This window comes from Anomalospiza imberbis, chromosome 6, assembly GCF_031753505.1.
Source record: "Anomalospiza imberbis isolate Cuckoo-Finch-1a 21T00152 chromosome 6, ASM3175350v1, whole genome shotgun sequence".
NCBI lineage: Eukaryota > Metazoa > Chordata > Aves > Passeriformes > Viduidae > Anomalospiza > Anomalospiza imberbis.
Genome location: NC_089686.1, coordinates 15937090 through 15964086, shown reverse-complemented (window position 1 = coordinate 15964086; position 26997 = coordinate 15937090). Strand labels below are relative to the sequence as shown.

Here is a 26997-nt window from a genome sequence, read left to right as displayed (position 1 = left end):
GAGTGGAACCTTCAAGTGTGATCTGGAGCTTTACATGCTTTGTTGTTGCTTTTAGGCTGGAGTTTTGGGATTTGTTTCGGGTTTTGTTGGCTTGCTTGTGAGGCTGTTTTTGAGAGCACCTGCCTTATCAAAGTCTTACAGGGACAGATTAACGTTGTAATGCATGTCATAGAATTAATTAGCTCTCCTTCATTTTCAAGACACAACATGTCCAGCACTACTGCACTGTGGGTGGATGAAACTGTCAACTTTATTTTTATTGACAGGCAATTCCTGTACTCCATGACTTACCACAGGTTTGTGAGTATACACAATTAATTACAGCATACTGGTGCTAAATTTACAGCATTAGATATTTCTGTTTTTCTTTGGGAAATAGTGCTTTCTACTCACAAAGATTTTTACTGTTCAACATTTAACTGTGCTGTCCACATCAAATAGCTCCCAAATGCAACTAATTTATTTAAACTTTTAAGGAGTTAAAACTTAAAGAACAACCTTTGGTTTCTTCACTCTTCAACCAATCTGCAAATTAGTAACTGTAATGGAATTCATTAACTTTCTTTAAAAGTTAAGATTAAGCAAGAGTATTAAAAAAAATCCAGAATTAATGACTCAGTGTTTAGATTTAGGATGGATTTAGCAATCACACAGGTGGCTTGTAGTGTTCATCCAGAGATTCCTAAGAGCACTATGCTTTGAAAAAAAATATCCATCTTGAAAGCTCCAGGTGGTCTGCCAAAATGCCTCTCTCAAAGCAGCAGGCTGTCAGCAGGTGGGGATGCAGGGGAGAGCACTGGCAAGTGCTGCACTGCTCATGGTCTGGTGCCTCAGCTCTCAGCACAGTTCCAGTACAGTGTCTGACTCTCTCCAGGTTGCATGCACATAAAGTCTGGATTATGACAGCTATGAAAAGTTATCACTTGTAGTAAGGGTTACATTCAGGACTGTTGTTTTCATCAGTACCCAAGGCACACCCGATTCATGGCCAGGAATATTCTGCAACAGAGAACAATAATGATGAATAACTTCAGGTACTCTGCTCTCAAACTAATTCCCAAACTGACTGCAGTGGGCTACCACCAGGAGTGGGGGCAGCAGTTCTTCACCTCCTGAGTTGCATGTACACATTCTCTGAACTACCAGACCATCCTCACATTCCCTACCCTTCTGCTTTCTTCTCTCCCTTTTACTTCTCTTGCATGACTCACAAGCTGGGATCCAAACCCTTACCATAAATTCCTAAGACAGAATTCCAACACCATGCTGCCCTTGGCTCTACTGCACCACCACAGGGGTCAGCCTGGACCATTACTTCCCTGCTTTCCTACCCCACACATGAAGGACATAGCACCATATTCCCTTTCATCACCAGAACCCAGCAGTGCTGTGGTGTTTTGAGCCAGCAGCTGAGAGGGTGGCACAGAAAACACAGCAGTTCCCTACCTGGCTTCAGTGTAAGCTCATGCAGGAGCTACAGGGCAACGCCCTTGCACCAGTCATGCTGGTTTTTTTGATGTTGTGTGGTGCAGTGGGATCCTCTGACTGGCTGTCATTTTGCCTGAGGCTCAGTATGGAAATTAAAGGATTGTGGGGACATGGATCATTATGAGTGGGAGGGAACAAATAATGATGTTTGTCAAAACAAACATTTCTAAATTTAGAGTAATTTTCTGACAAAATGATAACGAGAGCAGAACAAGCGAGAAGCTTTTAGGATTAAGCTTTATCTGCCTATTAGCTTTTGTTCTTCTAGCCACAGTTAAAACTACAGGGCATATCTGGGAACCTCATTACCTGTCAATGGGGTATCCTCCTTCACAAAGGTTGACCAAGGCATACAGCTGTCTCAGTGCATACTCATACTGAAATAAACAAACACTGTTAATCATTTCTGTGATGAAAAGCAGGTATTATTTATCCAGACTAAATGGTGGAAATAATTTAGAGATACTATAATATCCAAGGTGTTCAACTGATGATCTAGTACTGGGCTAAATGGATCTTTTTTTTTTTTCACACTTTGCTCTTTGAACTGCAGGCAATTCAGCAATTCAACTTCTTTGAACTTAGGCAAATTCAGCTGTGCTGCACATTGACCTCGTACTCAAGACCATCTAATCCATTACATAAAATCCCACAGAACAAAACCAAAATATCCACTGAAGAGGCTATCTTGCCTGATATCAGGACTTTCTTATTCTTACCTTAAGTATAACAACAGGACTTGAATCCTCAACTGGCATACCAGGAAGGGCAAACAGTAATAAAGTCCCTAAACTAAAAAATGGTTCTCAAGAATTCAGCAAGATGATGGAAATAGCAGTGAGGCTACTGCAAGGAATTACACATAATACTATATCATAATACAGAAATCTGAATGCACCAAGATTATTAATTCACAGTGGTGGTGGTTGTGTTTCTGTTTTGTCAGCAGAATTGTTTCAAGCAGAAATACAACATGACTTTTTTAACATTGGGATTTCTGGAGAGGGAACTGATGGAAGCAACAGCACTAACTAGTAAAAATTACATATTATTTTGGGGTTTTTTTTAGTAAAATTCTTGCTTACCTAAGGTGTAGTAAAAATTGTTTCCAAAAGCATTACTTACCCTTCCTCCAAATCTAATCTGTATGACTGCCCCAAGGTAGCTTTTTAATAAAAGCTGATTTTTGCAGACGTGCCTATGACTCTGCTAGTTTTTGTGGCCTGTTTATCAGGTTATATCCAATGAGTGACTTACCACAGGTAAATGCCAGTTGAAGCAATGAGCTTTGAAGTGGTTCACTGCTGACTGGTAACAGTCATAATTGCTGATGGTCAGTCTGTCTGACAGAATCTGCTTGGTCTGTTCTGTTGATCCTGTTACTATGGTGACTATCTTCTGCATGGATTCTTGGATGAATTCTTTCACCTGTATATAAACCAAAAGGAACTTAAAACATGCTTTTTCTAAATCTAATTTAAAGACTTTGAATGAAATTTCTCTTTCTTTAATCCTCCTTTAACTTTTAGGCTCTTTAGGGAACCAAATTTTGCCATTTATTTTTAACACAGTCTCTTGCACTTGTCTCTTCACACTCAAATGAAAACTGACAGAAAATCAAGATTCCTGGAACTCAAAATTACTTACTGTTTACAAAAATCCTTACTGTTTACCAGGGAAAGAAGGCACCACCTACACCAATACTGACTTCCTTCTGCAGGAGCTATTTGACTTGGGATGTTTCAGTTCTACTGACACGTGAGTTTCTCTAACACCAAAGATTAAGTCTTCCCCACAAGAATCCCCATGGATGCAGATGAGGAATTTCCTGTCAATAAAAGCTGTGAGACTGACTTTTGCATTTGCTTACCTTTTGGCAAGATAATCACTACTGAATTTTAAAGGAAGAATAAACCATCAGCCAGAGGTTACCAGTCCGAAGAGTAATTTTTTTGACTTTCAGGGATTTTCCTTCTGCCATTTCTTAGGACAGAAATTAATCTGGCCTGATGAGATTTTCTTACCTCCAGGTATGCTTTCATCTGTGCAGCAATCTTCTTAGCCTCAGAAATGTCATTGGTAGCCATCAGCTTTCGTTTCATGATTGCAAAGGGCACATCAGGACTAGGTGTCAGGTCATAGTTTTCCACAGGTGGCAGAAAAATGGGCATAGCTTTCTTCCCCATGCCCTGAAACTGCATCACCTTCATGGAGGAGATGCTCTGAAGGATAAAAAGTAAGCAGATGGGAACTGTCAATCACCTTCAATAGGTAGTTCTGTCTTTGTCTGCCATGCACACCTAACTCTCTAAACTTGTTTTATTAGAGAAAATAAAGGAGATCACAGGGTTATAGGCGTATGTGTCTGTGTGTATGCATATGTTGAGTTTTTATTACAATGAGATAAACGCTGTCAAAAATCAGGGAACTTTTATTTCCAAAACTCACTGGGGGGAAAAAGGCTACCAGGTTACATAACTGCATATTTTTTTAACAAGTATTTAATCTGTTGCATAATGGTACTATTGTAAATGCTGTATCACCTCTTAGCTCTTCCCATTTGAGGGATCATTGTATTTTTTAACATTTCACTAATATTCATAATATGCTGGGAAGTGGTAAATACCTTTCTTATACTCTACTGAAGTGTCAAATCACTGGCAGAGCTTGGAGGACAACTTGTATCCTGATTTCTTGGATTAAAGCATATGCAAGGCTGGGTTTCCATTACCATCAGGATCATCACCTCTTAAATGCTAAAAGGTCTTCTAAGAGAAATAGCTCATGTCTAAAAATGACTAAATCAACCCTGCCAGTTTACAGCTGTTTTTTGTTTGGATTTGTTTGGTTTAAGGCATGAAAGTATAGGGTAAGAAAGGCTGGAAGATATATTTGAGCAGGAACCTTGTCAAATACATACTCTGTTTCCATACTGCATCACATGGCTGGTGTTGGTGCGTTTCTTCACCAGCTGAAACTGCTTGTGGAGTGTTTCTTTTCTTAGATCCTCCTGCATGAAGAAAGTTCCATGAGGTCAAAGATAGTTAAAGTCAGCTATTCTAAAAATGCAAGGGAAGCTGCAAAGGGTCTTAGCCGCCAGTGAGTAGAAGGATGTATATGGTAAGAGCTATACAACGTTTGAAAGACATAGAAGTAAAAACTGAAAAGAAGATTTGACAGCATATTCTCATATTGCTTTTAGTAATCTCATCCCCCAGCAAATGGGCAAGAAGGGAGTGGACTAGCATACAAATCCCATATTTGTTTCATTAACACTATTTTCTATTATACTAACAAGTGGGTTAGCCACAGCTCCATATTTAAGCAGCCCTACAACATACTGAACTGCCCAATTCATTTAACATGTTTGAAGATGTGGTCTCAGATTAGCAAATAAAGATTATGTGAATTTGTAACTAGAAGTTTAATATTTTCTTTCTCATAAATAACAAAAGACAATAATATTTCTGAAAGTTAGTATTGGAAGTAAATTCAGTGGCCCAAACAAGTAAAGATTATACATGTGGTTCTGAGTAGTATATATTTTTTACCAACTCAATTTGTTGATTTTATTTTCACATAAAGCCAAATATTTTCACAAATCTTATAGAAGAGCTATGTTTAAATATCCTAGTGATCTTTTTCATACATGAAATGAAGAAAATTTATTTAAGTAAATTACCATATCTGAATCTTCCATCCAATTCACACTGTACCAGTCCCCAAGATAAGTCTGTCTTTCATCATCATAGTAACATGCATAAGATGACTCCTTGGGATTAGCAGCTGTTGTTGCATAAACTGTAACACAAACAGTAAGGGGATTTTTATCTTCTTTTTTTTTTTTTTTTAATCTCCCCTCGCCTCTCCATGATTTAATACTTAGCTGCATACAATATTTTTGTCTAAGTATTTTGCTTTTCAATCATTTACTTCTAAATAGCAAGAAGGAAAGAAGTATGTTAATCATTCTATTCAGTCACCCTCAGTGCTGTTCTAAGCACCCTCTGTGCTTCTTCTCTGCTGCCAAATGTGGTCTGGGGTGCCTGAAGGAAAAATGCCTGAAGGAAATATCTACTCTGCAAGAACTGCCTGAGAGCATTGGGCACTAACAACTATCTATACATTCATTTTCTTTATTACAATAATGAGAACTTTTCTCCAAACTTGAAGTGAATCCCCTAAAAATCATCTTTATATCCACATAATGTTACCTTCTAAGTAATATATTTTGTTGGATAATGCTCTACACTGAGACAAAAGTAAAATAAACCTACATCTGTCCCAAGTACAGTGTTCCCAGTAAGTCACCTCTAAGACAACAGATACTGTAAACACAAGTTGACAGGTATTAAGACAAAAGCAATTTTGGCTTTTTGTCAAAGTTAATACATAGCATAGTTGTGTAACTGAAGGAAAATCCATATTTTAAAGTGAAAGTGTTCCACATGATTTTATAGAGCTATTGTATTGTTTCTACTCAGAATGTACCTAAAGCTCAGAAGTAAAACAATCTTGAATCTTATCTGTGCAGTAAAATGCTCCTCTTAGCACCCTTCAAAATGCTTACTAAGTAACCAATTAAACGTCTTAGCTTATCAGTGAAAGCTGCCAAAGACAACTTTGTACTCTAATACATTTCAAGTTCTGTGGCAGAGCTGTTTGTAAAACCAGAGTCCAGAAATTTGGAAATTTCTGATAGAATAAACAACCAAAAATACTAAGCATTTGTCTGGGACAATCGTCAACATGAAACTTCCTGTAAAAAAGAAAAACTGTTTGTAGGAAATCTTGGTAGGTGTCAGGCAGCATACCCATGGCCAAACACTCAGGATGCCATGGACAAGAACATGGCTGGTCTTCTCTGCAATCACATCTTCAAAACCACAGGAGCAAGCACTTTTCTCCCTGGTATGGAACAGCTGTTTCAAAAGGTTGTGATTCCTCACCCCAACCAAGGCTGAGCTTCCAGCTCTGCAGCAGAGACCCTGGAAACCCTGAAAAAATCTGAGTTCCATGTCCTGGGCCATTACTTTTTCAACTTCTCATTTCCAAGAAACTGAAAGCCTTTTCAGTCTTTTGTAAGACTCTACTAAAAGGAACTTCCTGTAAATGGAAAGTATTAGTTTCTTGTGCTCTCCCACTAAAATTCTACATAAACATGCCTTGAATCTATTCTTGTCACAGTCAGTACTTGCTTAGGTCTGTGACAAGTTGTGATATTTAAGTCCAGTAAGTTAACTGATTGCTCACCATTAATATTATCAGCCAAATGATTCATCATAGATCCAGACTCACATGCTTCAATGTAGAACACCATCTATAAAATAAAAAAAATAAATCAGATACCCTAAGAAATTCCATGAGGAAATGGAGAAAACTTGTTTGGCGCTTTTTAGCTGTAGCTAGTTGGCCTGTACTGCTATTCCTGGAACAAAAGCTATGCATAATGCTACAAAACAAAAGATATTTTTTTTATTTTCAGGAATTAAACTCTGTAGAAAGGGGAAAGAATAATAATGAAAAGGTGTTATTAATTTCTACAGAATCCACAGGGATCTACTGGCTATTGTACAAGCACAGATCAAATACACAGTCACTCTATAGGCACAGCAAGATGTTAGTACTGAATGTAGTACCTCTGGAACTGATGCCAGCTGTGTATTCCTAAACACAGCCAGCCATAGCAGACATTGCCACAAAGAGCTGCTTTAAAAAAGCACCAGTAAAATGTTCAAAACAGTAATTTTTCTGCTGTTAGCATATGTGATGAAATAAAACCACAGTATTTTCTGACAAGAGGTGCAGTCTTTTAAACTAAAGAAGTAACTGTAATAAAAACATGAGGTATATACAAACTTCCTGTAATAATAGTGAAGTCTGAAGTGAACAAAGCACAGGAAGAAAGAGTCAGGTATAAATTATGGGGATGTAGCAGTTACAGATGTTGCTTTTCTAGCCAGAATATGCAGCATTAGCAAACAGCAGTTACACTACATATGAACATTGACTGCAAAAACAAGTAAACCATTTACAGAAAATTTGGAGCAGATCAATCCTTTAAACTACAAAATCTTCATGCAAATATAACTGCACGTAACAGATTCTTCCTACTTTGAGCCAACTCTCAAAATAAAAACATCTCTCTTCCATGCCAGCTGCTCTTTTAATTTCAGAATTTCTGGTATGTTTGTTTACCTTCCGGTATTTCTTGTGATGATACATGTACCAAATAGTCTTATTCAAGTCTTTCACATGAAGCTGTAAAATAAGAAGGCTTGTATTAAAACCACTTATGTTCAACAGACAAACAATTCACTTAAGAATAAATACTAACTGTTGTGAATATGTACACTGTTTTCCCAATAAATTTATCCATGCCTTTGCCCTTCTGAAGTATAACATTCTAGCATTTACCACTCTGGAAAAGATGAATAATGGTTCCAGAGGATAAGTATAGTGCACCAGAAAGCCAAGTCACACCGGTGTGAAGCACTCTGACTCCAGAATGACATAACTTAAGTTTCAACTGAGTGTTAAGAGATTCTACCTGGAAAAAGTCCAAAATACATTGATGAGAAGAATAATGCTCTTTTTCGGCCTCTTCCCTCAATATAGCACTGCACTAAATATTCTCATATTTTACATTTATTAGTTATTATTTTAGTATGTCACTAAAATTATTGGTTTTGTATTATTCCTAAAATGCTTACATCATCATCAGGAAAAGCCAGAAGTCCAGGAGCTCCATGGTCAGTGAAATAAACAAACACATGATCCTTGGGACCACTGTAATGAAAAAATTGCAAACAAAGTATTTTTAACTACTCCAACCTAATCTTCAATACAACAACAATCATCTGCTTCTCAGTGCCAAGACATGTCAATATCTGAAAATAATAGAGCTGAAGCACCTCCTTCTCTTGGTAATATTTTTTTTCTCCCAAGCATATTAGTTTGGATCCTTATTAGAGGAGATGAGTGTCTGCAAAAGGAACAAAACCAAAGACATACACTAGTCCCTCAAACATGGAGAATGTGGCAATCACACTTCCCGTTCCAAACTGCAAACTGATTGTGAGACAGGGGCTGTTGTGTAGGGTATGGTGGAAACACAATGGGTTTTTAATGGCTGTGTGAAGAATTGGTTATACTGTGGGCATTTGTAGAAGTCAGGTAAAAAAGGACTGCTTTAATACCTAAATTATACCAAGGCACCAATAACACAGGGATAAATCATAAAAACCTCTTTGCTAAGACCCTTAGGTATGTGTAAGGGCTACTATGGCCATAATCAGCCGCACAGATCACCAAGCAGTGTCAGCCTACAGCTCCATGAGGAACTGATGCATGTACACAGGCACCCATGAGGCCAGACTGGCATTTGCATCCATGGCCCTGCAGTCAGTTGAACACAGCACTCACAGGCTTTGACAACCTCACATCTGTGTAGAACAGTTTGCTGTACAGTCTGACTCCCCTCTGAATCAAACAGATCATGTTTGGGTGACAGAAAGGTCTCACCCTAACAGCCAGATCTGCAAAGGAATTCTCCTTTTAAACTGTATTCAGGGACAATGAAATATAAAGTGTGTAAAAAGATCAGAAGGAGTGTCCAGCCCCTCCTCTGTACCAGAGTCCAGAAATCTTTACTTGCTTTTGTTCTTTCCTCACAGCAAACAGGGGCAACTGCAGCAGCTCAAGGGAACATTGTCCAGCCTTCTGTTTGGCCAGTAACCTACTGGTTAGGGGGACCACCTGAAACTCCATCTGGAAGCCTCCCAGGGAAAGGATAATTGAGTTCTTGTCCCACCCAATAGCAGAAGTCAGGCCACTTGAAAATTCAAACAGAGCCTAATAAAGAAGGGTTGGCATTATTTTTTGGCTTCCTGCTCTTGATCCTAAATGCAAAAAATTTGACCAAGGTGGAATGTAAACAATTAAGACTTTTATTTGTAGGTTCAAGTTGTCTTCCTGAGTACATTAAGAGACTTTGGCCCTCTGCATAGCTACTCCCTTATTTGAATGGGAACATCAAGCTTTCACAGGTGAGGTGTGTTCAGACGTACATTTTTTTAAAACAAAAATTGCTTCATAGTCACCTCTTGACTCATTCCAGATACTAGAAGAGCACAATGTGGTAATGTGCAGTAATTTATTAATGTTTGCCTGTATGTGCTGCATGTATCATTTTCAACCCCGGCTTTTAAGGATGAAGTTTAAACAATTCAGAGCAGTAACTTATTTGACTATTGTCCCGTTCCTTCTTTTTTATTGTGCTCCTCAGTGCCAGGGTGGGATTCTTCTGTTCTGTTTCATTACTATGCCTCAAAAATCAACTGTCAGATGAAGACAGACTTCACAGTTTTCTTTAACAATGCTAGTCCTTCCAAATGATCAAATTTAAATTCTTAAAGGTTTTACAGTAATTCCTGTATGTAGAAAAACATAATATGATATAGCTCTTAATCAATAGTCAGAAATATAGTACAACTTAGTAAGGAGGCATCATACTTTCATATTTCAAACTCTGTAGAAGCAAGATGAATAACTGACATCAGGTATCCTTCCAAGAAGACTTCTTATTCGGCCCTGAAATATATTAACTACATTCTTGAATCATCTAAATTATATAAGCCTTTATAACCTACCATTAATTTTAAATCTTACATTCCACTTAGGCAATCTATCATTTATTATTCTTCAAATATAGAGAGTATTGCCAAACTTAGAATAATTTGTGTAGCTTAGTTTACAAATAATTCAAGCATAATACATCACTTACAAGTTTAACTGCTCATATTACTTTTTCAGTTACAAAGATTTTTATTCATTAATTATAAACCATAATTCCACTTCATTAGGAATAGAATTATGTATAATTGTACCTGGGCTACAAAGACCAAGGCTGGAATTAGACATGCAATTCTTCCAGCTGATGAGCTGGTTAAGCTCTCTCTGTCCCTCTGCCACTCACTGCTAAGTCTGGCCTGAGTCTGACCTAAGTCTTCAGCTGATCAATGAAACTGTTCATGTACATTAAAACAAGTTAGAGAAAACCCCTTCCAGAGGTTTCCAGTATTTAGCCACACTCTCTTAGAACTGCCATTCTTGCAAAAGACAGTAGTCTAAATAACAAATACCTTAATACAGTTAATACTACCCTCTAGAACTTTTATACCTTAATCAGTCAAATATTGCTTTCAAAGTTTGCAGTCAAAGTTGCTTTCTTGTGATGCATAGTTTAAGAAACTAGAACCACTATATTTGTAATGTGAAGGACCTGGAATTGCCATCAATAATTTTGCTGGATTCTCAAGCTGCTGTAATTTACCCCACTCTTTTGTTGAAATCAGTGATAATTTACAACTACACATGCAATTATTTTCTAAATTAAACTTCTCTTACCTTTTCAATACTTTTCCTGATCCCACCCCCTTCACTGCTTCCTCATCTCCTCTGAGAACTGCAAGAAAATTCTTAGGAGTAACATCCTAAGGATTTGAGAAGATTAAAGTTAGATCGGATCATAAAACCAACAAAACTTTCATATAGAAAGATAGCTTTTTAAAGTTAGAATCCATGCATGGATGACAAATTAAGCTGGCCATCCTTTTCAATACATCTTTATCTAATGACTCACTTGGCTGCTGAATCATGAAATCACTGAGTGACTGGATTACTGTACTGATTTAATGAAACAATTAGTTTTACATAGCTGTTTCTCAGATGGAGTTACAACATTTACAGTCCAACACCTTTCTTCCTTTTATTTCATGTGTCAGCATGGAAACAGTGTAAAGGCTCACTTTCATGACCAATACTTCACTTCAAAGAATCTATTGTCTATATTCATCTTATGAACACCAAGCTTCATGCCAAACCATGCAGGTGAATAAACTTGATACTTTATATTATGTGCATTATGGAGTGTAAGCTACAGGGTGAAAGAATTTATTCAGACATTGGATAATGCTGAACCTTCCCCAGGGAAAGGGCTTTTGTTCCTACCTCCTTTGTATAGTCCTTGGGCACTCCAGCATACACATCTGAGCCATTAGGTCTATTGATGACAATGCCTTTGGTTGGATTTCTGAAAGGTTAATGGAACATAAATAGGAATAATTAGCCACATGCTATGCAATGACCATAGAACAAGGAGCCAGCTCACCTGAGAGTACAGGAACTTGCACCATATGTCATTAAGTGATTTCAGAATATAAAGGGCTTTGCACTTCAGTCAGTTACATATGTTTGTCTCAGGTGTCCTTACCCTCAGAGTACATTCAAGTATTCTACCTCAGATCATGTCAATTAATCTGAAGATGTAGGTGGATGGTCTCTATCATCTCTCTCCTTGCAGTCTTGCCTTTATTCCCCTTAACACTTTGCTCCCAGTGCTGCTGTACCTGTAATGTCTGCTGATTTTGGGGGAAGTTTTTTCAGAATTAGGGCTGTATAAATCAACTGTATCATGCACAAAGAAATTACATGCTCTAGGCAGTCACCCAGTATGGGACCTGTACTCATCTTCATTGAATGTACATGCTGGGAATCAATCTGATAATATCCTCCCAGAAAGGCTCTGGAATTGATACACAGACCTCCCCTCATGAGTTTAGGTTATTTATCTGCTGCACACTGTTATGCCTGGGAGTTAAGATCCCCTAATCTCATAACAGAGCTCTGCAGTCCTCAGTGCCACAGCTGATGCTGAGCTGTGGAGTAAGGCTTAGAAAGCTCATGAGCAGATTTCAAAGGAGAATTCTTGTGCTAGTGGCTGATGTCTCTATGCATATCACAGGTGGTTTTAAGGGCTTTTCTTTCAAAACTACAACAAACTCAAAATGCACTGGTGACCATGGCATGTTCTTAGTAACCATATAGTTTGTGACCAGTGTACATTCATCACTTACTCCTCATTATCAGCAATGTCATCATACATCATGACAATGATCTGCTCATCTGGAATTCCATTTCGGTGTACAATCTGGTATGCATGGCACACATCTGCCTGAAATAAAGTAAATTTTCATTACTAGTTTTAACAGAAATTTTACCTTTGATACCAGAAGCAAAATAGCTTTTGAGACCTAAGAGCAGGCTATTGACCAAACCAAACTTCATTCCAGTATAAGAGACTGAGGGTTGCTAGAGAGCTGAAACGCACAGGTTAAACCAGAGCTCACTGCCCTTCTCTAATTAGAAGCAATTGCATTAATAGTAGAGACTATGATTAATATCTCTCCCTCATTATCTATTTTGATTTCTTATTTAAACAGAAACCAGAAGTTACTTCAGACTTGGTACAGATAAAAAATTTAACATGAAGCTCTTGGCAATATTCTGCATTGTGTGAGAAAATCAAAATAAAAACCTTCTGCAATGACAGATAAATCCAAAGTGTGCCAAGCAGACAAAAACAGTTGGATTTCCACCAATTTCCCTTAGTTCTGTACCAAGCCTGCATGACTAAGCATTGAAGGCTGTCCTTGATCTAAGCAAGTATTGTTTACTAATCTCATCTATGCAAAGATTTTATTAAATCTTGCTTTACCATGAGATGAGAATTTGGTTTATGGAATATTTTCTTTTTAATTATGTACTTCTTACTCTGCAGAGCAACTAATTCAGGGCACATCAGATTTCAGTGGAAAACAGAACTGCAGAATTTTTATTCAGGCTCTTTTGCTGATTTGTACAGGATATGAATAAGCACATTTTCTTTACAGAACCATCTTCCCATGATGCAGAAATAACAACACCCATTAAAGTGATATTACAGTAAGTGCAGACCTCTATCAGAATGCTAATTTCTTAGTAACCCCAGCCCAAATGATTCTCTTCTTTAAAACTTACAGTCCCTGAGTGCCCTAATGAGACATTAAAAATCATTCCTAAATTTGAGAACTAGAACCCACCACATGCTAGGAAAAGTTGTGCAGGATTAATGGAAGAGATCTCATCTAACAAAAGCAGACTCCAAATGCAGGGAAGAAGCAAGCTTTAAAGCTGACTTGTGTTGAACTAATCTGATTTGCTAATTTGGAAACCAAATTGATGTGGTTTAAGTGGACCAACATCTGTTCAGATTACTTAGGAGTACTAGTGATTTTCATTAGTGTAACCAGAAGGACACTGTAAAATACTGTAACTTTATAACCCTTGGTCTTCTAAGTGCAGATAAAACTGAAAAGAGAAGATAGTTGTACAAGATTCTGTGAAGAGTAAGGTACATTCAATGCTAATGAACTCTCCAACAGTAAAATCTCTTTATGTGACTAACCCTAAATGCTAAACTGCTCTTACTAAAGCAGTTCTGTTTCCTACTTCACGGGCCAGCAGCCTATGTTCTCTTCCACCTATCCCAGACAATCTCCCAGTTAGTCTTCCATTTCCTTGTATGTCATTATACCAGCTGTTGCCTCAACAAGTCAAAACTTTGAGGTTAAACAGAGTTAGGAAGGTATTGCATATAATATGAAACAGAAGACCAAGAACATATTTGATTTTCACCAGCAACCCAAGGAGAAGTAGAAGAAAACACTAATCAGAGCTTCTCTACACTGATTGATGAGTAGATCATAGATCCCTTCTCATTCTCAAAATATCACACACCTCTGTGATGCTGACAGGAACCTTTACAGGCTGGCAACATAGGGAAATGCTCAGGCATGCAGTGATACAGTATCACCATATTCAATCAGCAAGCATCTGTGCTCCCACAGACATGTGGCTGGCCAGTAGGGACTTTGGGGGTGTTTCAACTGATGCCAAATAGCCAAAATAAGTTAAACTTTGTAAATGCATATTATCAGCTTTTTTTTGTTTCCTATCCTTCCTTCTGGTTTACTCACTGTTTGCTCAGTATGTCCTGTCTTAGCAAACAGTAGTCATTAGCAAAATCCCTGCTGTAAAGGAACACAGATCAATGTAGTCAATTCCCTTCAATCTCAACTTATGCCTGTTTGGGGGTTGTCCCAGCCTTTGAAGGCTTTTGCTAAGGGAACTGTACCTGCTGGTAGCATAATCATATCACCAGCAAAGGTGAGAGCAGCAAAAACATGTTTTCCTGCTAAAACTCCATTGACTAAAGTAGGACACTTATGAGTAAACAGTTAGGGTTTATTGCATAGAATTAGCTGACCTAATTAGTCACCTTTGATATTGCTCATGTTTGGCTCCTGTGTACACATAAAAAAACCCATAAATCTCTACAAAGCCAGAGTAAAAAAGTTTGCAGCTAGAGCAGGGAGGTGTATGTGAATCTAGAATACTTCCTGTTGATATGTAACTGCCTCTCAAATACTGCTATTTCACCCTCTGAAATATTTCTGGCATATCTGCACCTGTAAACCACTCTAGAAGAGACAGCTGTTCACTTGTTTCAGACCTCTATTTGTATTATTCTTGATGGTTTAACATGTGTGCTATGAACACTTATTGGATAAATTGTCATGGATAAACTTTAAATTTACTGGATACACTAAATCATGTTTCTGTGACTGCGATTTGGGCAGCAGCTGCCCCACACAGCACAGGAAAAGGTGCAGCTGTACAGCTCCTGCTGTACAACTGGCCTTAAGGGTAGCTCCAAAATGGACACTGTTAAGGGCATGGTTTAGACCTTTCAGCCCCTGGTAAGTCTAAACCCTTCGCTACATAAGCAAATTCTGATGGAAGATCTGCTAAAATAATTAACTCCTAGATTTTGAAAGGGGGGACAGAGAGTGAACTACCCTGTTTTCCTGGCACCCCTATTTTCCTCTGCCATACAGCTGTTTACACATTTGAACAACACAGCTTTTAAGCAAACTGCCTGGGGGGATTTTTGGAAAAATCAAGTTGTTTATGACACAAGCTTGCATAAATAGTTCCTAAAGGGAACGCTTGGACATGTATGAAATTGGTTACTTCTTGTCTTATGACTGCTAGGTTCATGGTTGAAAGGAACTGTCAGCTTTACCTTAAAGCAGCACGATTCCCACTACAGCTGTGCTGAAATGTCACAGCCTGAACAAGAATGAACTCTAATATATAAACAAAGTAGAAGAATATGTCAGAAATGTCAGCCATGTCTTACTCCTTTGCTTAAACATACATCAGTGAATCTGCCCAAAGATATAACTCTATCAGGAATTTAGGAAAGGTTTCCTGAGAGTTCAGTTTAAATGCTGTAAGCACAGTGAGGAAATGTTAATTGAAGCCATGTGGCCAAGGCAACCTTAGTGTCTGTTACCTACAAGACAGGAGAATTTAAGATTGTCCTGGAATAAGATACTGCTCTGGCTGGTAGTGTCTAGAACCCTGAATAAATATGGTCTCTGACCCACAAAGCTCAGTAACTGTAAGACTAAAAACAACAACTGAAAAGAGACCCATGTATACAAATTCAGATTTTTTTTTTTTAGTTTTAATTTTGCCACACTTTTCAGTCTGGCATTTCTCTTGAGGATGCACTTCATCTTTAGTAAGACTCTTGTTTCACATCAGGCTTTTCCACAGACTATGTGGGTTTGAGTATCCAGGAAGCATGAGTCTGTCTCTTTTTCTGATCTGATGTGAAGTCAGCTTTAGATTTGAGTTAGCTGGTATGTTCATCTCACAGAAGAGCCAGACTACTTCTTCTAATGAGAACTAGTTTGTTGAGTCATTCTCTAAATCTGTCAAAAACATTTAGTACTGTATTTGCTCACATATGCCACTAAGCTTTCTAGAGGTATTTTATCCAGCTTTTTGTGCAGCAGAGAGCTGAGCCACTTCCCCTAGGAACAGGGGGAGTACTCTTGAACAGCAGCCTGTCTCATAATAGAAAAGCTGCTACAGAGAAGCCAGAGTAAGTGCTGAGGAGCAGAGAGGAGCACACTGATAGCCCTTCCACAGCCCAAGCAACTCTAATCAAAACCACTAAAATAAAAAGACCAAAGAACTGAGAAGCCACAAGCATAAAGCAATATACAAGCTAGCCCTGCAATGACAGTAAGCCTATCACACTGGGCTCTGTACTACACAAAACACTTAAATTTTATTTTAGGACCTGGATGAGATACATGTGTAAGACAAGTTTAGGTCATCCTGATTAGGAAGAAGTCCCAGTTCAGCCATCACAGTGGAAGCAACTGCCTGCAAGGTGTGACTCTTGCTCATATTAAGTGCAAATGGTGGTTTTATTCCTTATCTTTTCTATCCTTGATTTGTACTGATAGCAGATCCTGGCCACTGACATCTAAATAACCAGTCTTAGAGTTTCAGATTCCTTGACATTACAGGTGCAAACTCAGTGTTTCCTGGGTCTGCAAAGTCTTTACAAACTTATTATTCCTGGGGTCTGTACAGCATTTCATGAATGAAATGAGATATTTTTGAATATGTAATCTATTTCTTCTGCTTTTGTGGTTGCTCAGTTAGATGAACACATTACCACCAGATAATTACAGTGGCAGACAATACAGTATGTTTTGACCCTGTTGAAGCAGGCAGTATGCAAAACAACTGGAGCTCACAAAATAAAAATGTAATACAAACATGCAACATCATGTATTAACTGTACTCTGGACAGCTGAACTGAGCAACTGAAACCCAGAGATGTGTCTGCTGACTTCTCAAATTACAAAGGCACATTATGAGTGCTTAGTTGCATGCAGGGAATAGCAACGAGTCCAGTAATAAAAAAAGCCATATTGAATAACTACTTACTGGAACACATCTACAAATCCACTTGTACACAGGCTAGGTTAGAGAAGTTCTGGGGAAGAAGGGTGATGGCAGGAGTGAACTGAATGAGAGTACAATGTCTTTTCCTCTACAGTTTCTCCCTTGGAAAACAAAAAATTACACAAATGTGCAATTCTGGAGCACTGCTTTGATTTCTTATAGTACAGGCATGATTCTACTGAACAATACCATGTGTTTCCATGTGTGTTCACTATGTGTTCTGAAGCATAGAAGTCAAAGACCAAGTCCTATTCCTGGTTCCACTGTAAGTGACTTGGGCAAATAATTTAATTACTTAAAATATTTTTGCTTCCACCTCTGAAAGGTAGGGAACACTAAAACACAAAGACATGGTGATCAGTCTGCATAATATTTTCAAAAATCTGTTAGAACTCCTCAGATTTCTGTAGCTTCTTTCCTCCTCTGAATAACTCTCCTAAAAGTCTATCATTCTTCTTGTTTTACTGGGAACAAATTTCTCCAATTTTCTAATACCCTAGGCACCCTTGTGTGGATGACACTTGATGGCACACACGAGAGGATTTCTCATGACTAACTGCTGGGTCTGTCTCACCACATGTCTCTGCCACCACGCGTGCTCACTCCCACCAGGCCCTTAAGATTGGCCATAAAAGGCCACTAGGCAGAACAGCACAAGTTGCTACTGTGCTGCATCTTGTGGGAATTGAGCTTGTTCATAACAAGTTAAGATGCACAATATCTTGCTCACAAAAGGGAAGTAAGAACCCAGCCTCATTCTGAAGGATCCTTCATACAGACCCTTTTACAACGCTGCTTTTGTAACTTTAATAGGATAATTATTGGTGTTCTAATTTTCTTATTTCCAAATGTTAATACCTGAAGCAAGTGGCAGTTTAAAACACAGATTCCTAGTATTTAAATTCAGAACAATCCAACATGGCAAATATTGTGCATTGCTAGTTGACATTATCTTCAAAATTAAGGTATTTGAAGAAATCCTGTTCTCATTTTTCTAACACTGAAAAGGAATTACTTAATAATTATCTGCAAAGGATGACCACACTCAAAAATTAACAGGCTTCTGTGAAACTGGCATGTTCCAAAGATTCACTCATTACTGGACACAAATATGTAAGTGTGGATCTTGTGTTCTTCATAACCCTATTTTACCTGGCAGATACACTTGCCATTGCAGGCTCACTGACAGAGAGATTAAAAACTGTGCCCAGGCAATTGAGAAAAGGAATTCTCATGAGCCACAGCTTCAAAACTGTAGTTTTATTTAAAGAATTAATGTTGTGGTATTAACTCCTCCTAGAATGGAAGGGAGCCAGCTAGACTGGTTATACAGCAATAGCAACAAAAAGAGCACAACTCAGTAATTAAATTTAGACACTCCAAGACAGGCAGTAATCAAGTACAGCAGTAGTATTTTCATTATTGTTTCCCAATTTCAACTTCAAAATTCTTCTTCAAGATTTAATTTGAAATAGAAATAGTTTATATTAAGGCTGTAATATTCCAACTATGATTATCAGGTGATATCTACAGTGCAAGGAAAATCCCTAAAACCTGTTTGTCAAAGTGTTGAGCTAACACTTGCCAGTGACAGGTTGTTCTTCAGATGCAACAAGATTGTCAGTCTGATTCATTTAGTTTTAAGCTCATCACTGTGCTGGAAGTTACAAACTGATTGTGAGCTGAGAAGGAGAAGAAACATACACAAAGCCCAGGGTGCCCAACACACAGAAGGCTCATTTGTTCCTCGATCAACCAAGAGGATGAAGCCTCTCTATATTTTACAGGCAGTTACATTAAAAATAATAAATACTTTAAAAGTTCCAGCATTCAGCAATTCAACCAGTACATTTCACACAACTCAGTTTTAAAAATGCTGATTTTTAAATCAGTATTTACTAGTATTAAAACAACAATAGTATAATAAACTATTTTTCTAGCATTTAGAAATATATAAATGTACACACAAATCAGAATTAAATCAATCCTGTTCTCCAGGAAAGCCAAGCTGCAAATTTAGAGCAAAGATAGTATTTGCATAGATTCATCTGTTTAAGGGATTGTCCAGCAATTCCCCAAGGGAAAAGTGCTGCAGAAGTTTCCTGACTGCTGATTATAAATCTTGAACTTAATCAGAGTTAAAAGTCACTTGGATTTAATCCTGTCCATAGTGACACCCACACTCAGCCCACAATTTCACAACACACTGACTTTCCCAGCAGTGTTAGACTCAGGAGTTCCAGTTCCCTTTCCTCCTGTTTCTGCCACCCACTTTGCTCCCTGCACCCTGGTGCACCGTATCTTTGTTGTGCCAACATAATTCTGAGGCCTTGCTGTTGAACACGGTCAGCAAACTGGTTCAGGTTAAAAAAAAAAACTCTTCCACATGTCCTTCACTCCTCAAAACATAATAACACATTTGCAGCCTTCTGAGATTTTTTTAACTCGAAAAAAAGGAAGCTTCTCAGAGCATAATGAAAAGAGGAAAGAAATGGAAAGAAACATGCACGTGTCTCAAAATGAGGTTTACCTCTAGCTATCATCTGTACAACTGCAAGTTGGGGTTAGATTAGGGTATTTACCCTAAAAGGCACAGGTCTCCCAGGATGCAGAAGTGTGATTAGAGGAAGAATACTTCTCCTCCTGAAACGACAGCTTTTTCAAGAGTTAAGAGGCTGAAAAAGTTGTATGCAAAAAAAAAAAAAAAAAAAAAAAAAAAAAAAAAAAGCCAAAAAAAAAAAAAACACCACATAGTAAAAAGGAGCAGTGGAAGGAAATTCTTGGGGTGGTAACAAAAATAACTAAGAGCAGGTTCTGAGCGAATCTTGCTGCTGTTTGCTTTGAAAACTTCACACACACCTGGGACTCTAGAAGTAGAAGCACTTGCTCAAATGACAGAAGGTCTAAACTAGTCTAGATGATAGGCAGCCATCACCTCCCTGCAAGTCTGAGAGCTGGCATTTTCTGGAGCATGGACAACATCAACATGTGGAACAGTGGTCCTTACCTGGTGGCGATAGTTGTACCAGCCATTCGAACCTGCAACAATCACCACCCAGTGCTTGCCTCCATCTTCAGGTTCTTCCAAGGGGAATGTACTGATGCCCAGAGCACAGCCCAGCAGCAAAACTGCTTTCAGTATCATCTCTCTTCTTTATTTACTCCACAAATGGAAGAAAATTCTCCTAATGAAGAATTTTGAGACAAGTAAATGAGAGGACATCAGCCAATAAAAAAATGCAAAACACACCAGCAGTATCCCAACTAGAAGCTTTTCTTGCTTGTGGGGTTTTCCTGTTTGTTTTACAGACCATTTAACCCACAGTACAATTTCTGGTCATATCTTCCTTTAGCACCAAGCTGCCACTAGTTACAATAGCTTTTTGTCAGCTTTCAAATCTGACTGAAAGCAATTCTGAATAGGACAACCAAGTTGTTCAGCTCCCTCTGGTTGTTTCGCTCTATAATAGCTGGCAGTGAGTAAGTCTCAAATACAAAGCAAGCCTCACTATCAAGTACTTCACAGATAAAACTCTTTCAGAAAGATTAAAACTACTCTCTTGGTCTCTGCTTATGTGATTCCCTGGTTTCCACTCACTGGCAATTAGCCCATTATTGCTGAGTCAAACCCCAGGTGATGTAGGACACTAAAAACATGGAAAAGTGCTGGGGAGTTGGAAGGTCAGAGTGTCACAAAAGCTCTCTGTGCCCACAATACCAAAGAGGGTGGGAAGAGGCCATGCCACTGTTCTGCACAAGATGGGGGCCTGGGGCTGGGGGGAAGTGCAGGCTGTGAGAGCCTCACGCTATTTGTGCAACCTTCTATGCTAGTGGAGAGCAAATGTGAACCAGTACCACATGAAAGAGCAGCATTTTTACCCCCTTTCCTCAATGGTTAAGTGTTTGCACAAGGTGCACAGTGAGAAAAAATGCATCTGAGCCTGTGAATGACAAATTTAGAAAAGCAGAGCACAGGGGAGGTTGCAGCCCATGCAGAAATGGCTCTTTGTACTTTCTTGAGATGACTAGAAGTAGGGTCCTTGCTAGTGAATGTCCTGAGCACCTTGAATGTCTGATAAAGCATTTACTCTACAAGCAAACTATCTGGCCTATATATCCAATCACAGGTTTAAGGTCTGCTTTTTGAATTGGGGTTGAGGGGGGGAAGGCAGCTTCCATTAATTGGTCATAGTCTCAGGTCTGCTGCATCCAACATGAACTCTAAAAGCAAACTTCCCTGAAGAATTGCATGCTCCTGGTACATGCATAAAGATTACACATTTCCTCATGCACTGGGAGATGGGATTTTACACCTGCCTACTCACAAAAACAAGATCCTGGAAGTTAATCATTGCTGCTAGGTATGGAAGAGGTGTTGTAGTAAGAGGCAGAGTAGTCTACTTTATCATGGCTTTCTGTGGAATAAAAGCTGGAAACCCCCAAGCCATTCAACACAGTCACAAGGCAAAATGTCAAAACTACCACTAAACCAAGTAAACAGTATCTAAGTCAGCCTCAGTACCCCAGTCAAAACCACCCATCTGCAGCCACTGAAACGAGGCTGGAACAGAGAAGCAGCCAGATCCTCTCCAAAGCAGCTGTGCTCAGAGAAGACTACTAACCTAACACATAGCATGGGTTCACCGGTCACGAAGATTTAGTCTTGCAGGCAGTAGTATGAAAAAAATATACATGCATATATTATACTTTATAGACATATTGAAAAGTTGGGGTTTTTTTATCCTTTTTAGTGGAGCTAGCACAAAGTAAGGAAGTCCTGACAGTCCAAACAGAACCAAATATTAACTTTTCTGAAACTGCTTCTTCCAAAAACTTATCTTTCAGGAAGAAGCCACTCCTGTCACTGCCTGTAACACTTGGACCAAGAATAATACACAGAAACTTAACAATTTAGGGTTTGTTGACTTATTAGCTTCTTCAGCACTCAAGCAGATATGAAGGAATAAGCAGATTTTTTATTAGATGGTTATACTCTCCCATGTTGAGCTGGAATTGTAAAATTTTGTCATTGTTGCCAAAGAATATAGCTTTGTATGGCAACTCAGCCTGATCTATCTTGTCACTTCTTCAGATGATAAGACAAATAACATACTGTGCTGAAGATACACTGTGTGTACCATAAAACCTGCCTATTACGTTGCCTACAGGCTGGCTAATATTCAAACCAACCTGTATAGAACTTTTGTAAAGTGCCACCATAGGCCAGAGGCCAATGAGCTTGTTCATTTCTATTATTCAATTTCAGTTGCCTAACTCCTGAAATATTAGGCAAGAAAAGAAAATCAGGATTGTTTAGACAATCTGCTTATAAATCTTAACTTTGTTTGACTTACTGGAATATTGAGTTAAATTTTCTGCACACAGATCCCTCAGAGCTCAGTGTCTGTCTCATAACATTTCTCCAACTATAACATGAATTATATTTACACAAAAAAAAAAAAAAAAAAAAAAGAAGAAAGTTAATGGTTCAAATAATTGCTGGAGATCCTTTCACATGATGCTTAGCTCTGAGACAGCATTCATCAGAATCCAGGGCATATCAACAGAAACTGTATTGGTGCCAGCTGTTCACCGGGCCATAATATAACATGATGGCTAATTTCAAGGGAGGTCCTGGCACACAGACATCCATCACATGGAAACAGTCCCTGCCACTATCAGTTACTGATATACCAGGCAACTGGAAACAGTCTGATGGGATTGTCTTTCCTGGTGAGTTCACACTCCTGACTACACTAACAAGGATCATCCACAGTTCTCAGGACCCCAGCCAGAACCTGTCAGCGGGCCGTGCTGTGCCACACACACGCACCACAGGTGTAGCACACACCAGCACTGCACTCTGCCTGCAAACAGCCCCAGCTCAGAAAATCCCCGCGCCAGATCAGGAACAGAGACTTAAGCTCCCAGCCCCTCAGACAGTCCCTCCATGAGGGATTCCACGTAGTACAAGGGTACCTAGGTCTTCACATTTCTCTCCTCTGCTGAGACAGACGTTGTGACTGATGCAGAACAGCCAGGAAAAAATATGAACACCAAGAAACATTGCACTGTACTAGTAAATCATACATATTTTGTCATGGACTATGTAGAATAGAAAAGAACATCCTATTTGACACAAATTAATGACATATAATCTCTCTTATCTGTATTTTCCTATACTATAATTAAATCAACACCAGAAAGGAGGAAATAAAAAAAACCCAGATGTACCAAAATGGACCAGTATACCATAACTAATAAACGCTCAGCTCCCTGAAGTTCTCTAAGCAGCACTTAAAATAGGTTTAAACATGTGCAGTGGGGATGGGTCTTCATGGTCTGTTTCTAAGTACTGTTTAACAGAAATCCCAAACCAAACCCAACAAAGTACAAACAAATAACGATCAAACAAATACACTCACGCACACACATATTTCTTGTTTTAAAGAAGGCCTCTGAGTGCAAGTGGGCAATTTAAAAGGCTGTGTTCAGGGTTGTGTTGTATGAGTTCTTGACCTACAGTTGAGAAGAGAAAGCTGCCCATCACATGCTTTGTCTTCAAGTCATATAAAGAGAAAGTAGCTCAGCTGACCAACCTACCACAGGTACAGAAAAAGCCTTTCTCTGAAGATCTGTCACAGGCAATCAATCCTACATCACATGCAGATGAAGACTGTGTGGAAAAACTAAAAACTCGCTACAAGATCATCTTGGAGCTTTGGTTGATCCAAAAATATCGTAAGATTTGATCAGCTCTGCCTAGTCTTTCTGACAGAAGAGTTAATTAACTTTGCCAGGATAAAGCCCATCAATGCAGTGGGTTCAGCATCAGACCACCACGTACACATGCAGATAAGGCTGCTGCACAGTTTGCACAATCTGTGGAAGAAGCACATCCAGAATTGGGTGGCTCTTGCAGAACAATTCAGTCTGCAACAACTCTTAAAACCAGTCTGTCCTGACAGAGGTTCTTTGACCACTTCCCACTAGATAGCTAGCATATATCTCATATCTCTGACTTGATAAGAGAGGGATGCTTAAGAAAGACCACATCTGGAAATGGCTAGCTGCTGCTGGAACAATTTTTCCAGCCAACTGCCTGTTCTCCGAGTTCACAACTTTCCTTTGGGAAACAGTCCTTTAAGATCAATACTCTTAGAACAGGATAGCACTCTAAAGAAAGGGCTTTGAGTTGATCAAAGTATTTTCCACTAGATTTTAAAGCAATATTGACACTTCAGTAGCTTGCACTCCAAATACCTTAAGCACAGTCTCCAAGAGCTAAATAAACAGAAAGCATATCTCTATTTTACTTGCATGAGAAGTACAGTAACAGTAACCTTGCTGAAAAATAACAGCCTTAAGCTGATCAGATGACCATTAAAGCTATTCTATGAAGTCTTTCTTAACAGCTCACTTCTTATAACTATTAGCCCTTCAGATTCCCAAATCAAGCCACAGTTCCTTTCTCCACAGAGTGCTTACATATTGCCTGCCACTTAGATGCGGATTTCCACAAAATATGTGGCATTCCTCACAGGAAACTGATGTCCACAGTTCTGTCAGCAATGTTCCACCCACAGGCTGTGCTGGCTGCTACATAAACAGAAGCATCTAAACCTGTGATTAGGCCCCTGCACAAATAATCTGATTTTCTTTCTGCACTTGTGAAAGAAAAGAAAAAAATCTTTATTACTATAAATTCTAATATGGTACATTTTGAAGGAGATTATGGCCCCTCTTGCAAAACATTTCCTTACAAAGTCTGCTAGTAACCATTCTATGAACTGACTTGTATGATTAGAACTTGTAGTAAAATATTTCTGTATAAGCCACTTTTACTGTAAAAATCCATGATGTTTTAGTTAACTCAGAATGATTTTTGATGTTAAATAAATGTATTTAAAAGTAATTACAAATAAAGTGCATTCTCCTATTTGCAGGTTTACTTTTCTCAGCAGCAGAGATGGTACAATTTACCTGAGGGTAAAAAAAAACCCAAATCATTCCTAGAATGGTGATAAGCTAATACACCTGGTTTAGTTTTTTTTTTCTCTACACATTTCGAAAAACCTAGATTCAAATATGGCAAACCTTAACGCTTCAATAAAACCACTTCTGCTATTTACTTTCTTATCTGTCTGCAGATGTACAAAGCCTCTGCCATCTCATTCTGAAAAGAAAAAACAGATACTGCAACACTGCATGAGTAACAATTTTGTTAAATTGCTTGAGTTGGCATAGGGGGTAGAAGGGTGAAAGAGTAAGGCAGGTAAGGGTAAGAATGTCTGCTCAGCAAACATGGAAATGTTGGGAGCACAGAGAGAATGAAATTCTGGAGAAGTTATTACGCAGAAATTCCAGTGTGCTATTACACAAGATTTCTACACTCCACATGTCCTGTACTATGATTTATCCTAGCATTTCAGATCTTGTCTACAATATTTATGTTAACTCCCAAATACAGACATCCAACACAGTGTTGTTCCATCCTAACTGGGAACTAGTGGTGCTACTACCTCCAAGCAGAACCTCCTGCTACGGCAAGGCTGTCTAGCAGCTATAAATAACCAGCCACAGCGCAGCGCCTTTCAGGCATCCCCAGCTCTCGGCAGAAATCCGGTAAATAGTTACTCCATCCTTTTCTCCCGTCAAAAATGCATTACTGGTGATTAAATCTAAGCTGCTGCCACTGCTTCCTCCCCCACTCCCCCATCTCCCTCCTCTGCCAGCCCTGGGCAGTGCGCTCGGAAGGAGCCGCTCTGACTCCCGTCTCTCTTCCAGCACGGAGGGATCAAACACAGCTCCCAGGCCAGGCGTGCCAGTCCCAGGGCCAGACGGGGCGGCGGGCGAAGCGCCGGGGGCTCGGCAGCGCCCGGAGCCCGGGAAGGAAGCCGGCACCCTCTGCCGCTCCCCTGGGAGGCGGCGGGGCCGCTCCCCCGCCTCTGCCTCAGCGGCCGGGCAGCGGAGCGCAGCGGAGCGGGCCGCCCCCTGCTCACAGCTCCCTTCGCTCAGGCGTACCCCGCGTCCTCCTCCCCGGCCGAAGCCCCCGGACAGCGCAGCCCCGCCGCCCTCACCACGTCGTGGAGCGGAGTCGCCGCCGCGGCCGCTGCGACTGCGGCCGGCGCCGTGCGGAGCCAGGCGACCGCGGCGCGCGGGGGGCGGGCCCGGGCCCGGCCAATCGCGGCCGGGCGGAGGCGGGGCCGAGCATCTCCCCGGCCACACTACGAGCCCCAGCAAGCCCGCCGCCCCACTGGCTCAGGCGGCCGCGGGTCCTGCGCGCAAAGCTTTTTGGGACTTGTAGTTCCGCGGCTGCGGGGTGAGTCGCGTGGTCCCGCGTGTCCCAGGAGTCCCGGGAAGCTCCTCTCGCGTGGGCCGGGGCCGCGCGGCGGGAGCCGCCGGGAGCCGCCGGGAGCCGCCGGGAGCCGCCGGGGCCGTGGCGTTTGCGCAGGTTGTCCACGGGACACGAGCGGGGCCGCGCCGGCTGCGCCTTTCCTCTGGAACTGCCCTGTGCCTTCGGGGCAGGATGGAGACAGGAGTCCCAGAACGGGAAGGCAGAGGAATGTGCCAAAGGGAATCCGTGAAATGACGGAAGAAGACGAACGGCCACACGTGGTCCTTGCGCGTCTCAGCAAGGATGGGCGGCAGCGCTGGCTGCCCGCTGCGGGCCGTGCGCTGTCCGGTGCCCGCTGCCGGCAGCCGGGCCGGGGCAGGCGCGGTGCAGAGGGACGGGGGCTGTGCCCTGACGCCCCTCTCCGCTTTTAATGAGAGAAGGAAAGGCAAAGATCCTTT

At 40.2% G+C, this 26997-nt stretch overlaps 1 protein-coding gene across 1 annotated transcript; it reads right to left on the bottom strand.

Moving 5' to 3' along the window:
- Nucleotides 1–232: 232 nt before the first annotated feature.
- Nucleotides 233–26412, bottom strand: LGMN (legumain). The gene is made up of 14 exons (XM_068192571.1): nucleotides 26283–26412; nucleotides 20210–20387; nucleotides 12405–12502; nucleotides 11500–11581; nucleotides 10897–10982; nucleotides 8202–8277; nucleotides 7687–7749; nucleotides 6742–6808; nucleotides 5171–5289; nucleotides 4409–4498; nucleotides 3513–3710; nucleotides 2746–2916; nucleotides 1798–1865; nucleotides 233–999 (listed from the first exon to the last, which is right to left on the bottom strand). Exons 2-14 carry the CDS (start codon nucleotides 20345–20347, stop codon nucleotides 960–962), a joined length of 1296 nt encoding a protein of 431 aa, XP_068048672.1. The 5' UTR covers nucleotides 20348–20387; nucleotides 26283–26412; the 3' UTR covers nucleotides 233–959.
- Nucleotides 26413–26997: the final 585 nt, after the last annotated feature.